At 41.2% G+C, this 12,500-nt stretch overlaps 2 protein-coding genes across 3 annotated transcripts; one reads left to right on the forward strand and one right to left on the reverse strand.

The window, feature by feature from the left end:
• Positions 1–14: 14 nt before the first annotated feature.
• On the forward strand, positions 15–2,931 carry gpx7 (glutathione peroxidase 7). The gene is made up of 3 exons (XM_084473012.1): positions 15–191; positions 1,697–1,958; positions 2,437–2,931. Exons 1-3 carry the CDS (start codon positions 60–62, stop codon positions 2,598–2,600), a joined length of 558 nt encoding a protein of 185 aa, XP_084329138.1. The 5' UTR covers positions 15–59; the 3' UTR covers positions 2,601–2,931.
• Positions 2,932–5,584: 2,653 nt separating this feature from the next.
• On the reverse strand, positions 5,585–9,113 carry LOC311353012 (protein shisa-like-2A; the record flags this gene model as incomplete). Of its 2 annotated transcripts, none has more annotated exons than XM_084472851.1 (3): positions 5,585–5,775; positions 6,398–6,534; positions 8,932–9,113. In XM_084472851.1, the coding sequence occupies 3 exons, from the start codon at positions 9,111–9,113 to the stop codon at positions 5,585–5,587; spliced, it is 510 nt and encodes a 169-aa protein (XP_084328977.1). The 2 variants fall into 2 exon arrangements, with proteins under 2 accessions (XP_084328977.1, XP_084328976.1); XM_084472850.1 differs by having other exon boundaries at positions 5,585–5,781.
• Positions 9,114–12,500: the final 3,387 nt, after the last annotated feature.

The raw sequence follows: 12,500 nt of genomic DNA on the forward strand, positions 1-12,500 counted from the left end.
CAGGGAACTTCAGACGTCCGCAAAGTTTCTTCACTGCTGCTGGTGCTTAACTTTTCACAATGCTTCTCGGCGCGCTTGCTGCGTTAATTTCCTCTTTCCTCCTCATCGAGGCGAAAGAAAAAGACTTTTACACTTTCAAAGTAGTTAACAGCAGAGGCAGACTAGTCTCCCTGGAGAAATATCGGGGTTCGGTAAGTTGGGAAGGAGATCAGAACAGAAGCTGGGTTTTGGACCGGTGGGCTTGCATGTCAACATAATGAATGTATATCTATGAACTTAGGAATAGTTTGGTTTTATTCAGAGTATAATCGAAGTAAATTTGGGTACTGTGCCGGTTACAGTAGTCAACCCGGTTTACATCACCCTGAGGTCTCCTTGATTGTGTAGCGTATCCTTCATCAGGAGTCTACGTGGCAAACCGCCGATAGCCCTAGGGCTGGACACGGCTTGATTTAAAACTAATTCACAGCTTGATAGATTACTATTGCATTCTCATCATCCACACATGCCGTTAGTAATCATCTCCAAGCCTAATTAGAGTGGAATTTTGTGTCGCTGCCTCCTGGTCTGTTATGTTGATTTATTCGATACTTGTGATTACTTCATCACGCCACTAGGTGTCCTCGTTAGCTAATATTCGTGCCCTTAACCACCGACACTGTCTACAATGTTCAAAGAATAAATACTTATTGCCAGTAATCAAGTAGTCTTAAAAAAAACGATGTATGCGTAATTACAAAAATTCATATAGACGCCGATGATCAAAGACATTCAACACGTACATATTAGGTACTAGCATGCATATAACCTATAACACAGCATACAATTGGTACAGTCGGTATAAACACAGAAGTGAATAGAGAACATACATGGTAATCACACTTATAATTATTTCTCTCGATAGAGGGGATGGTTATTTACGTTGTTACATCGCCATAGCGCTGTGTGGTGCTGGGCCGTGCTACATGCAGAGAGGAGGGGAGGGTCTGACAGGGTCTGGGTTGCTGTGGATTGCAAGGTCAGAGGTGCACTGGGTGGGGAGATAAGCCATCCAGTGAGATATAATCTCCCAGCAGCAGTTTACCATCCACTCTCCTGCTGGGTGCTAGGTTGGGGGGCGGTGCTGGAAAAACCTCCCAAGATGTATTGTATGGGTATTGTATGATTGTATGGGTCATATGACATAAAAAACATCCTTTTAGATATTCACGCCCCATTAACCCCCAGCAATGGTTGGAGCGAAACGTTTGATCACGTTGACTGTTGATGATCGAGCTTAGTTTAGTTGTAAAGATAGATGGATGGATTGATGGTTTTATAGATGCGTGGATAGAAGGATGATTTGATGAATGATGATGATGATGATGGTGTATTTACTTGGCCTAACAGTGATGTACTGGTTGCTATGACTCACCTGTTGGTGAGTGTGCAACGGTTGCCACGACGACACGTGCCTCTGGTGGTGTTGCGAGTGTAATGGTTACTATGGCCACACGGGTGTCCGGGGGGTGACTGTGCCAGTGTTGCCATGATGACAGGTGTGTCCCTGGTGGGTGGATGTGGCCGGTGAGGGTTGTAACAGTCTGACAGTGTAACGGTGTGACGGTTACCATGACGACAGGTGTGTCCCTGGTGGGTGGACGTGGCCGGTGTGGGTTGTAACAGTGTGACAGTGAGACGGTTACTGTGACGACAGGTGTCCCTGGTGGTGAACGTGGCCAGCGACTGTGGCTTCACGGAGGAGCACTACCGGGACCTGCAGCAGCTGCAGAAGGACTACGGGCCGTACCACTTCAACGTACTCGCCTTCCCCTGCAACCAGTTCGGCCAGCAGGAACCCGGCAGTGACAAGGAAATCGACAGCTTTGTGCGCAGGGTCTACGGAGTGTCTTTTCCCCTCTTTAGTAAAATTGCAGTGGTTGGAACGGGAGCCAACAACGTCTACAAGTACCTGGCCGGTGAGTAGTCGAAGAAGTTCCCGAGTGGGAGGGCGTATATATACGCTGTGGATAAAGTATTAGGGCAAAGTGAATGATGTTAATAAAATCTTAAAGTACTTGTTCATCAACATGACCTCATATTTAGGATTGAAAGAATCAAATATTAGCTGTAGAATATGAGAAAAATATTTTGCTTTAGGAAATTAAAAGGATATGTCAATATAGCAATGTAGGCAAATTAGCTTTAACAACAGTACTAACAGCAGAGTCTAACAATACTTCCAAGTGATCCAACCGAGATGAAAAGAGTATCTGTCTGTCTGTCTGTCTACTCAATCTAAGAGCTTTGTTGGCATGGAAAACAAAACCTTTACATTGTCAAAGCAGTTGATCTATCAATCTGTCTGTCTTTCTCTCTCTTCATCTCTCTCTCTATCTCTCTATTCATCAATTTAATCATTTGAAACATCTCACGGTTCTTCTCATCGTCTCTCAGAGTCTTCAGGGAAGGAGCCAGACTGGAACTTCTGGAAGTATCTCATCGACGTGAGCGGGAAAGTACTGGATGCATGGGGCCCCGGCGTATCCGTCAAAGACATCAAACCTAAAGTGGCCGATTTGGTGCGAGCGATCATTTTAAAGAAGAAAGAAGAGCTTTAAATCAACCAACATTGTTCAACCTTTATTCCCGTCCTTGCCAAGTGCAATCCACTGTAACCGTAAATATCAGGGTGAGGCTTCTTGGCAGTCATTTTCCTTTCTTTCTTGTCAGATGTTTAAACCTCCCCCAATATTGTAGTTAGTGCACACACGGTATATAATGCTATTTGATCCACTAGTTGAATATAGAAGTTTACTCTGGGATTCAATTTAACTTCCCCCTACGTTTTATGAGCACTGTTAAACGTTTTCACACCTCCATGTTGTCCAAAGTTCCCCCATCATCAGAGGTATTCCATATTTGTAACTTTTTTCATTGGAAGCCATTTTGTTAAGAAGCAAAATAAACGTCTTCCGTTTTGTAGAATTAATGTGGAGTTCTTTTTAGAATAAACAATTCCTCAAAGATTTAATGATATATTTTTAGGCACTTTATAACGACTCACCAATTCAGATATGAACAGGTATGGGCAGGTAGGGCATAAAGGAGGGTTAGGCAGTGAATACAGAGCAAGGTCATTAAGGACCAAGGAGGGTTAAACAGTGAATACATATAAGTTAGGGGGTCGGGAATCTTTCTTAGAGATATGTACAGGTGTGGTGAGATTGACAATCAATTAAACTAAAATAAAAACAATAAACAAATCAAATCGACATAAAATATGTCTTATGTTGTAGTGTTATACCATAATAAATGTGTTAATGCTGCACTAAGTACAATGTAATTTATTCAGACATAAATTAATACAGATAATAACAGCTCATTGGTCACATTAAATATTTAAAGACCGGGTAAACCAAGAATAATTATGGGTTTTGAGTTTATAATACCACAGGAAAATATATTATTAACCACCCTGCCAAATTTGAAGGACTAAAAAAATCGCGAAGTATATAAAATTATGCTTCAAAGTTGATGAAAAATGAGCAGTAATCCCTGGCTCAGGACGGTGGGGGCGTGTGCGCTGCAGGCCAGGAAACCACGCCCATCACCGGAGAGAGACCGTCTTCGGTCGGAAACTTAAATAAAGTAAACGAACCGTTAACGTTACGTTTCCCACTGTGGCATCCAGGGAAGATGCACCAACGAGGTTGAAGAGGCATAACGGGCAAGCTAGCTGCAAACTGACAATTCAAACCAGACTCGTGAGCGGTAAAACCATAGACGGGTGAAACCACAGAATGCTAGTGCGCGGTTAATGTATTTATACCTAGAGGGCAGCAGGGGGCGGGTCTACATCGAAGACCGCTTTACGTAAAGCGGTCTTCGATGTAGACCCGCCCATTTTAAACCTGCACACAGAACATTCTCTGAGGCCTAGCTCCTCAAGGAAATGATGAATGGGAAAAATATTTTTTACATGTTTTGAGGGACACATTTAAGGCCTAATTAATATGATAAGAAGAAAAATACTGAATTTGGTTTACCCGGTCTTTAACTTTTTTCACTGAATAGATAAAACAAACATGGCATCAAACCAATGGCACTATGTCTCAAAATAAGAGTAGGATGAAAACAACCTTGCAAATCCTTCCTTTATAGTCCACGACATTGTGGCGAGGAGCCTGCAGATTCTGCAGACCTGGGAACCAGACGAAGTTGCAAGCTCATGTTTTATTTCCCCTTGCATTTGAGCCCGGCCCTTCCTTCTATACAGATATCCAGCAGACCTGGCCTGGGTCAGGCCAATCACTACCGTTTCTCTAACATAGGGTGGGTTTCTGCTTCTGACAATATCTGTACAAACAAACTACTTCAGTTAAATATCTTTGACTCCTCATAATAAACAAACATTTCCATAACAGTAGCGGAAAGTTTCTCCAACAACACCGAAAGCACAAATACTTAATTTAAAAAGTTATCTTCAACATCACTCTGTGGCGGTTTTAGGCACGGGCGAAGCTTATTTCATGACACTGGGGGCGGTACGAGAAAAAATCATCCGCGCCGCGAAGCAGTTTTCTATTATCTAGCATATCGCTGTATGGGCTGCAGGCTGCAGGCGCCCCTGCTTGCTGAGGAGGTGCCGTGCACAGACAGAAGCTGTGTGAGAAGGGGTTAGGGGAGGGGGCGCGGGGGACAGTTCACCTCTGCACCTCCCAAATGGAACGGACAAGGGGGGGAACGGGGGATCCACTGTTAGCGCGGATTGAAATCCTTATTGAAGCCTGCAGGGTGATGTGATAAATATACGGAGGAACGCAATCGTTGAGCTGCCCTGCCACAACATTGCATGAGACGTTAAACTCAGCTTGAATCGCCGCCCACCATCATCCAAAATGTGATGTCAACAGACAAAAAATAGTCGGAAAGCCTACAGAAACTATAGATAATTAATGTGACAATCACATTATTAAAAATAGACTTGGAGCAATGATTTACAAACTATTTTTTTGGGAGCAAGCTTTTGCAAGTAGTTCGCCACCCCACCTGCCCATATTGACGGCACGCAATACTCTAATGGAATTAGTGGGCTAAAGTCAGTCACACTTCGAAATTCTTGCAATTGAGAAATATGAGTTTATCTTTCACTCATATTGTTATGATAAAACATTTAATATGATAAATTATTCCGATATCTTTCCCACGTTCCATGTTAGAAACCAGGTGTGGGTGTCTCATAAAAAATATGTTAATTGGGCCTACATTAACAATTGGTTTATATTTTATATTTATACTACGGTGTTAATAGTTCCCAGAGGTACGCAGTGGGATTATATTTCACCGTATAGCTTGTGCAACTCTGCATCTGTCCCAGAACTACATGTCGCAGCTACATTTTTCCTGCCACATTTTGTGGTTAATTTATGCAGACCATGAAAACAACTTGGAGCTGATGATTTGGCAGTTCGCAGATATATATTACATTATGAAACACAGATCAGCTACAAATTATAAAGGTTATCAAAATGGTAAAAAGTCCATTTGTGATGAGAAATCCTTTTGGCACTGCTTGGAACGGGGGAAATACAACCCAGCCCAGCTATGCAGGTCGCTCCACGTTGATGGTCGCGACTGTGGCCATGAAGCATCGTTGGAACAAGCGCTCCGGCTCGGGGGGCTGGTTCTCACAGTCCAGCTTCCCCCTCACAAAGTGTCTCCGCAGCCCCTGGGGTCCGGCAGGGGCTACCGGCTGGCTGGAGTCCTGGGGACTGGAGTCATGGGGTCTGGAGACTGGGGCTAGGGGACGGTTTGATTAAAGCAGGAAGATACAGTTAAACACTCTTTTTTTGGACAGTTCTCAAAAAGAGACACCAAGACAATGGAAGAAACTGTAAAAAAAAAAAAAAATAGCAGGAAAATATTAGTTAAAATTAATATAATAATTGTGTTGAATAGTTTTTCAATCCTGTTATTTTTTGTTATTTTTCTTGAAGACGGATTAACCTTGACACGAGTTGAATAAATATAGAATATAATTGTCACAACAGTTTATTTTGAGTAAGACTAACAACAAAGCTAAACTAAACAGGAAATAGGCCAAGGAAAAATCTTTCATCATAAAATTTAAAACACAATGAAGTGCACTTTAGAGTTAATTACTTAATTTCCACCTGACATTTTCCTATTACTATTCCGATAGTTATACAATACAATCTCAAAATGTTTTTTTGATTTTTTTGAGTCACCCCAACAGTGCTTGATAGAGTTTTGTCAAATAAAATATCAGAAGTTTGTTGTGGAATTATCTTGGGTTATCTAGTGGATTATCTTGGGTTGCCATGACATCTGATGCCCACAACATTTCGCCAAGATCAGAAGTGAAACCTAACATGTGCTGTCCTGCTGTGCGTACCTGTTGTTCTAAGATGGAGGCCGCTGTCCAAGCCTCTGGGTTTAGTAGACATGAAGAGGTAGCACAGGACACACAGAGTGATGATGAAGGCCAGCAGCACCACCGCCGCAATGGACAGACCTATGAGCGCCCCTACACTGGAACATAGTTGCAGGAAAGAAGGAACGGGGAAGAAGAAGACGTGTTTCTCAGTTGTTTGTTTCCTATGATGCATTTCTTGACCCCTGGGGGCCTTACCTTGAGCTTGACCGAAACCCTTACCTGGACACACCCTTTACTAAACCAGTTTAAACTTGATAGCTAAACAAAACCGTCCTTATTCAAATTAAAGTCAGAGGAAAAGGGCAAAATGTATAGCATATATATTTATGGTATATGGTGCCTTTCATGAAATAGGCTATATATATTCGGAGGCCACATTGGGTTGTCAGTGAATGATGGCATGCTATTGTGAACATATTTAGGCATATTGCATGAAATGCTAATTATGTTAGCATCATCAGCTAAAAATGCTGTGAACTGACAATACTTACTACAATACTACTTTATTTGTTTTTTTGCATTTATATAATGTGTACATCTTTTAACTTTCTGCTCTCTGCTGCAATACATGTACTGATGATTAACACTTTAACGTCTAACATGTTTTAATTGCTGCTTTTAACGGTACCCGGGCACAATTAATTATTCTGATGATTATCCAAGATGACACGTTTGGGAATTTAGTTAGAGAGGGTTACATCAATACAAAACCTGAAACTCATGTACCAACTGCAAAACCAATTCTGCTGAACTCCAAGCACATTTTCTGCTTTAGGCTCAGATTCCCATTCCAAACCACACATTTTTCACAACACTACACACAATTCTCTATATCTTGCACACTCTTCCTGAATTCCCTCTCTTGGTGTTCACACAGAACACACTGCCAATCACATTTCTAAACTCCAAAGGCTGTTGTGCAATTAGCAATCTGCAATTTGCTATAGAAGGGTCACAGAAGAAAGACATGACACTAAAGTACAGACATTGAGTAGTATCACTCTATGAGAATGTTGATAATGGTGATGATGATGAACATCATCATGATCATTATTTAGGATATTATCCATCTTATGGTGGAAATGTACTGGATATAAGTATTGACTCTTATGGGTATGTGTACGTGTATGTATTTATGTAGGTAATATGCAAACACACTGTATGTATGACATTTGTTTGTTACTCTTAAAAATGTGAGAAGGGGGGGCTTGATATAAGCTGAAGCTTCTGCCCTACCCTTTGGTTACGACCAATAAAAATGCATTCATTCAATAATTCATTCATTCATTCAGATGTTTTGTTTACAGTATTGCGCATTTTCTGTTATCTCTTTAATTTCATCCCGTTTTCATCCTGTTTGCTGTGATTTATAGTAGACTGCACATTTTGGATACAAATACAGTATTTGTTGTTACTGTAAAGTATTGTATGTTGTTTTCTATTTAAGTGTACCTAAAAACATTAGATGGTAATATTTTACACCCAACAGGTGACAGTGTAACTTTTTTTTTAGATTAGATTAGATTAGATAGTCCTTTATTAATCCCCCTTAGGAGAAATTCACAGTGACCAGCAGTACAGTGGGAAAGGAGAGTGCGAAACAAGAGTATACAAATAAAATGTAACAATTTGAAATAAAATATAATAAAAAACTATTAGAATAAAGATAAAACATACTATATACATGTAACTGTCCGTTTTGACTCAACATGCAAAAGCATAATTCTACTGATGAAGCATTCATATAGTGTTTTCCGTTCATACTATAGTGTTTTCCATTCTGCACACCAGTGATCAATGGGTGATTAGAAATGTCTACTCAAATGATGTATGTGTTTGTCATTTGAAAAGAAAATACCATTTAGTGAAGAGTTAACACTGTTTTGAGGGCAAAGTGTGCTTTTGCAAGTGTAGGATTTTGCATTTTGTGTGTGAGTTTTGAAATTTGTGTTTAGGGTTTTCAGAAAGTGAGGTAGTCTATCAGGAAATGTGTTTAAGCAATTGTGAAAAACTTTAAACTCCAAGCAGTCTTGCCAAACATCTATTTTTTCTAAGCATGAATGTAAGTAATTTATAGTATTTACAGTGTTTTCAACTAAAGAGAAGGCTTGAATATGGTGTGTGTGTTGTCACAGTGTGAAAGTTACTGATGTTATCTTCTAGCATCTAGCTGATGTTGAATAATTGTTGTTAATAATTTTGTTTTGAGTATAACCTGTGCGGGTATTAAGTTGTGTCCTGTTCCTTTTATTTAATTGGCTTAATCGATAGGCTACGCCTACGCCTAACTAATTGGCTATGAATAATTAATGGGCAATTATAGGCTTCATAAAAAAACACACATAAGATCAAGAATACTCGAATAAAAAATGTCTGATAAAAAAACAAAACACATTTTATCACACATAACATCCTAGCGCTGGTTTGAATATCTTTACAAGACCCGCCCTGGTTTTGTTTGGTTCTTGATGTAGTTGTATGGTTGTTCTTACCTCAGCCACCACATGTAGGCATACTCGTAGGGGAAGAAGCTGTTGGGGTCGTCACAGCAGTACTTGCTGTCGTTGAAGCCGCAACAGTAAACTGCGTTTGAACTGAGGTCCGGTTTTGGGCAAGTAAACGCTTCTACAAACACTTTGCCCGTGTTGTTATAACTCTTGCACACCGAGCTCATGCTTAAAACACGACGAGACAGAACAACTATTACTGTTGCTCATATTCAGATGTAAGCATGAAGACGGAGACGAGCGATCAGTCCGATTATGTTGACTCCCATCCTTCCCCATCATCGAACCCACCTCTTTTTGTATCCCGCCTTTTTCTCCTCCTTTTCCCACTCTATATTATTTATGAAAGCTGAATAAACAGCATGCAACACATGCCCACTCTCTCTCTCTGTCTGTCTCTCTCTCTCTCTCTCTCTCTCTCTCTCTCTCTCTCTCTCTCTCTCTCTCTCTCTCTCTCTCTCTCTCTCTCTACAGTGCAGTGGCATCATACATCATAAACAATCATACATAAACATGTGTATATACACACACACACACACACACACACACACACACACACACACACACACACACACACTAATATATAAGACAACATAATAAATGATTACTTAAAAGGACAAGAAAATAGAAAAAATATGTATAGAGTATAATATGAACAAATAAGATAAAATAATGTCGTACTGGTTGCCGACTCTTTGCCAAGAGCAAATATATCAGGGCTAATAAATACATCTAAACAAGACATATCTTTACAATAGTTTCCCAATACTTGGGACAGGACAGGGCATATACTATATATGACTAAGATATGTCCTTAGTCATATATTAGATATTAGATATTAGGGTTGAGGGTATTTTATTTTCTCACTTTTTTTTTTTTTTTTACTTTGCCTTTATTTTCTATATATTTTACTTTTTTTTACTTATCTATTATTTAATTTTATTGTATGACAATGTTTAGCACTTTGAGTCTGCCTTGTGTATGAAAAGTGCTATATAAATAAAGTTGCCTTGCCTTGCCTAGGGTAAAAGGCAAAAATCACCAAAATCACTTTTATGGGCTTCTTGCCCATAAAAGATTGCTTGCAGGTGTAATAGCTAAAGTCACTATAGCTGAGAACCTCTGAACAGCCCTCCATGTGAATGACGTCAAGAGTAGTCCTTTGGTGAACCACAGCACATAATCCCAGATCATCACAGCCATCTTCAATCAAACAGGACCGAAGCGCGCCTTTAATAAGTCAACTACCCCGACCTGGGCTGTGCATTGTGTGTATTAGTGCAAAAAACAAACAGAAATGACCAAATGTTAAAATGACAGGAACAGAAAGTTAATTTAGCCTGCTGTTGCCAACTTGTGATATGGGCCCATTGGGATGTGCTGTGAAAGAGTGGTGGGTTGGATTCACCCCAGATTGGATGAATGTATGAATGAATGCATGCCATCTTGTGGGAGAGGGTCTAATCCAGAGTAATCCCAGCCAGATGAAGGCAAAGAGAGAGAGGGAGAGAGATGGGAAATATGGGCGAACGACAGGGATTAGCAACAGGGAAGTCTGGGAAAACAGCTGATCCAGTCCAAACATGCACACCCTCTCTCTCTCTTCCTCTCTCTCTCTCTCTCTCTCTCTCTCTCTCTCTCTCTCTCTCTCTCTCTCTCTCTCTCTCTCTCAATCTATTGCGCTCTCTCTCCCTCTCTCTCTCTCCCCCTCTCTCTCTATCTATTGCTCTCGCTCTCTCTTTCTCTCTCTCTCTTTCTCTCTCTCTCTCTCTCTCTCTCTCTCTCTCTCTCTCTTTCTCTTTCTCTCTCTCTCTTTCTCTCACACACATTCACATGCAACTCCCTGGTGGACACAGACAGTGTGCAAAAGCATACTCATTCATGAGTTTCGGCTACTGAGATGATTACCAAGAGGAAGCTGAGTGATAATGCTTACTGGGTCTGTGAATATCGATGTGGTTAAAGTAAATCCATTGTTATGGCGTGTGTAAAAATGACTCATTATTACACTTTCCATTCATATTACATTATAAATGGAATGCCTAGGTTTAATTGGACAAAGGTTTCCAAAGCTGCATCATTGTCTGTGTTGAATTTTTTCAACGTGTCTTCAAGGTCACAAGAAATTATTAGCAAAGTGTGATCAAGTTTTAAACCATAAAGCTTCCCTAATTGAAACTCAGGCTCTGTTCACAAGAGAGAAAAGTCTAGATTCTACAACCGTTGATGATTTTCGATTTTTACTAATAAAAAAATCCTGAAATCATCTGTTTATGAAAAGGTGCACGCTGCTCTAAGCCTTCCCAGCCTGTTCACCGAGGGGTCAGTTCACCAGAGATATTCGCTCGATATACGCACACACGTACAATCAATGGTTTCATCCGTCTCAGAGAACGGCCAGGGGCGTAGCACCATCGCGTACCACTCTACATGGCTTTGGATGAATAGAATAGAATAGAATAGAATAGAATAGATTTTATTTGTCATGTCACCATGAAAATTGTCTTTGGTCTCACTGAATAAAAACACATAGGATACATAACAAGCACATTCACTCCATTGAGTAGGCATGTCCACCAGATTGACACATCACATGTATACCCCCTGACACATCACATACAGTATACACATCAGGTACAAGGCAGCCAGCAACAGTTCCAGCCCGTTCAAGGCACTCTAGTCTACACCTCCCTTTCATCATCCTTTCGTCTTTGTATATTTTTTTCCTTGTCATATGTGCTCTATAGCGCCGCCCCTGAGGGACGCAGTTCAAATTCAGAATGGAGGGGGTGGGTGTCATCATCTAATATACTCATGGTTTTTCTTTGTACTGCAGTGCTGTATAAAATATCTGGTGTTTTTTGGGGTCGCCCAATCATTTTCATTTCATTGCCATTTTAACAATTCTGGTTAGTTTGTTCCTGTTGTGAATTCTATTGTCTATTAGCGACTAGACTCTTTTTGTGTGATTATTGATTAAAAATAAATTAAATGATCAAATAAGGTGAAAAAGTATGATCGAATTCAGGGTCCACTATAGAGAGGCACAACGGCGTGCACCCCCTCAGCATTGTAGCACCGCGCAAGCTTTTTTTCTAATTGTCTGTGGGCCTTTAATCTAGCATCCAACCTCAATATTACAGCAGCACTCTAACTGGATTGCTGCTAAATCACCACAGCTGTCACAGCCCTCTAGTGCCCGGGAAGGGGACAGCAGGGGCCCTGATGGGCAGGGGATTGGGCAGGAGGGAGGCAGGGCCGGCTGGTGGGACGAGGGGAGGAGTAGGATGATGATGATGATGATGTTGGTGGAGGGAGGGATGGAGGGAAATCCTAGGGAAATATGCTGATCTTCTTAACTCCGATTGCAGATTGCCATGGACGTACCGCTGGTGCTTTGCTTGGTCCCAAAGTGCTTTAAACGTGGAGGTTAAAGGGACATTTCACGCCAAACTCCTGCTGTCTTCCCGCCACTACCGCTGCCGCCGCCGCCGCCATCCTCCATCCCCTCCCCCCCCCCCCCCCCCCCCATCCCCCAACCCCCCCCCCCAAC

Source organism: Micromesistius poutassou (genome assembly GCF_964030765.1).
Source record: "Micromesistius poutassou genome assembly, chromosome: 9".
Classification (NCBI taxonomy): Eukaryota; Metazoa; Chordata; class Actinopteri; order Gadiformes; family Gadidae; genus Micromesistius; species Micromesistius poutassou.

Coding starts and splice junctions, on each gene's coding strand:
- gpx7 (XM_084473012.1), top strand. CDS start 60: ATGCTTCTCGGCGCGCTTGCTGCGTTAATTTCCTCTTTCCTCCTCATC. Junction 192..1,696: donor TGGAGAAATATCGGGGTTCG/GTAAGTTGGGAA, acceptor CTGTGACGACAG/GTGTCCCTGGTGGTGAACGT. Junction 1,959..2,436: donor CGTCTACAAGTACCTGGCCG/GTGAGTAGTCGA, acceptor ATCGTCTCTCAG/AGTCTTCAGGGAAGGAGCCA.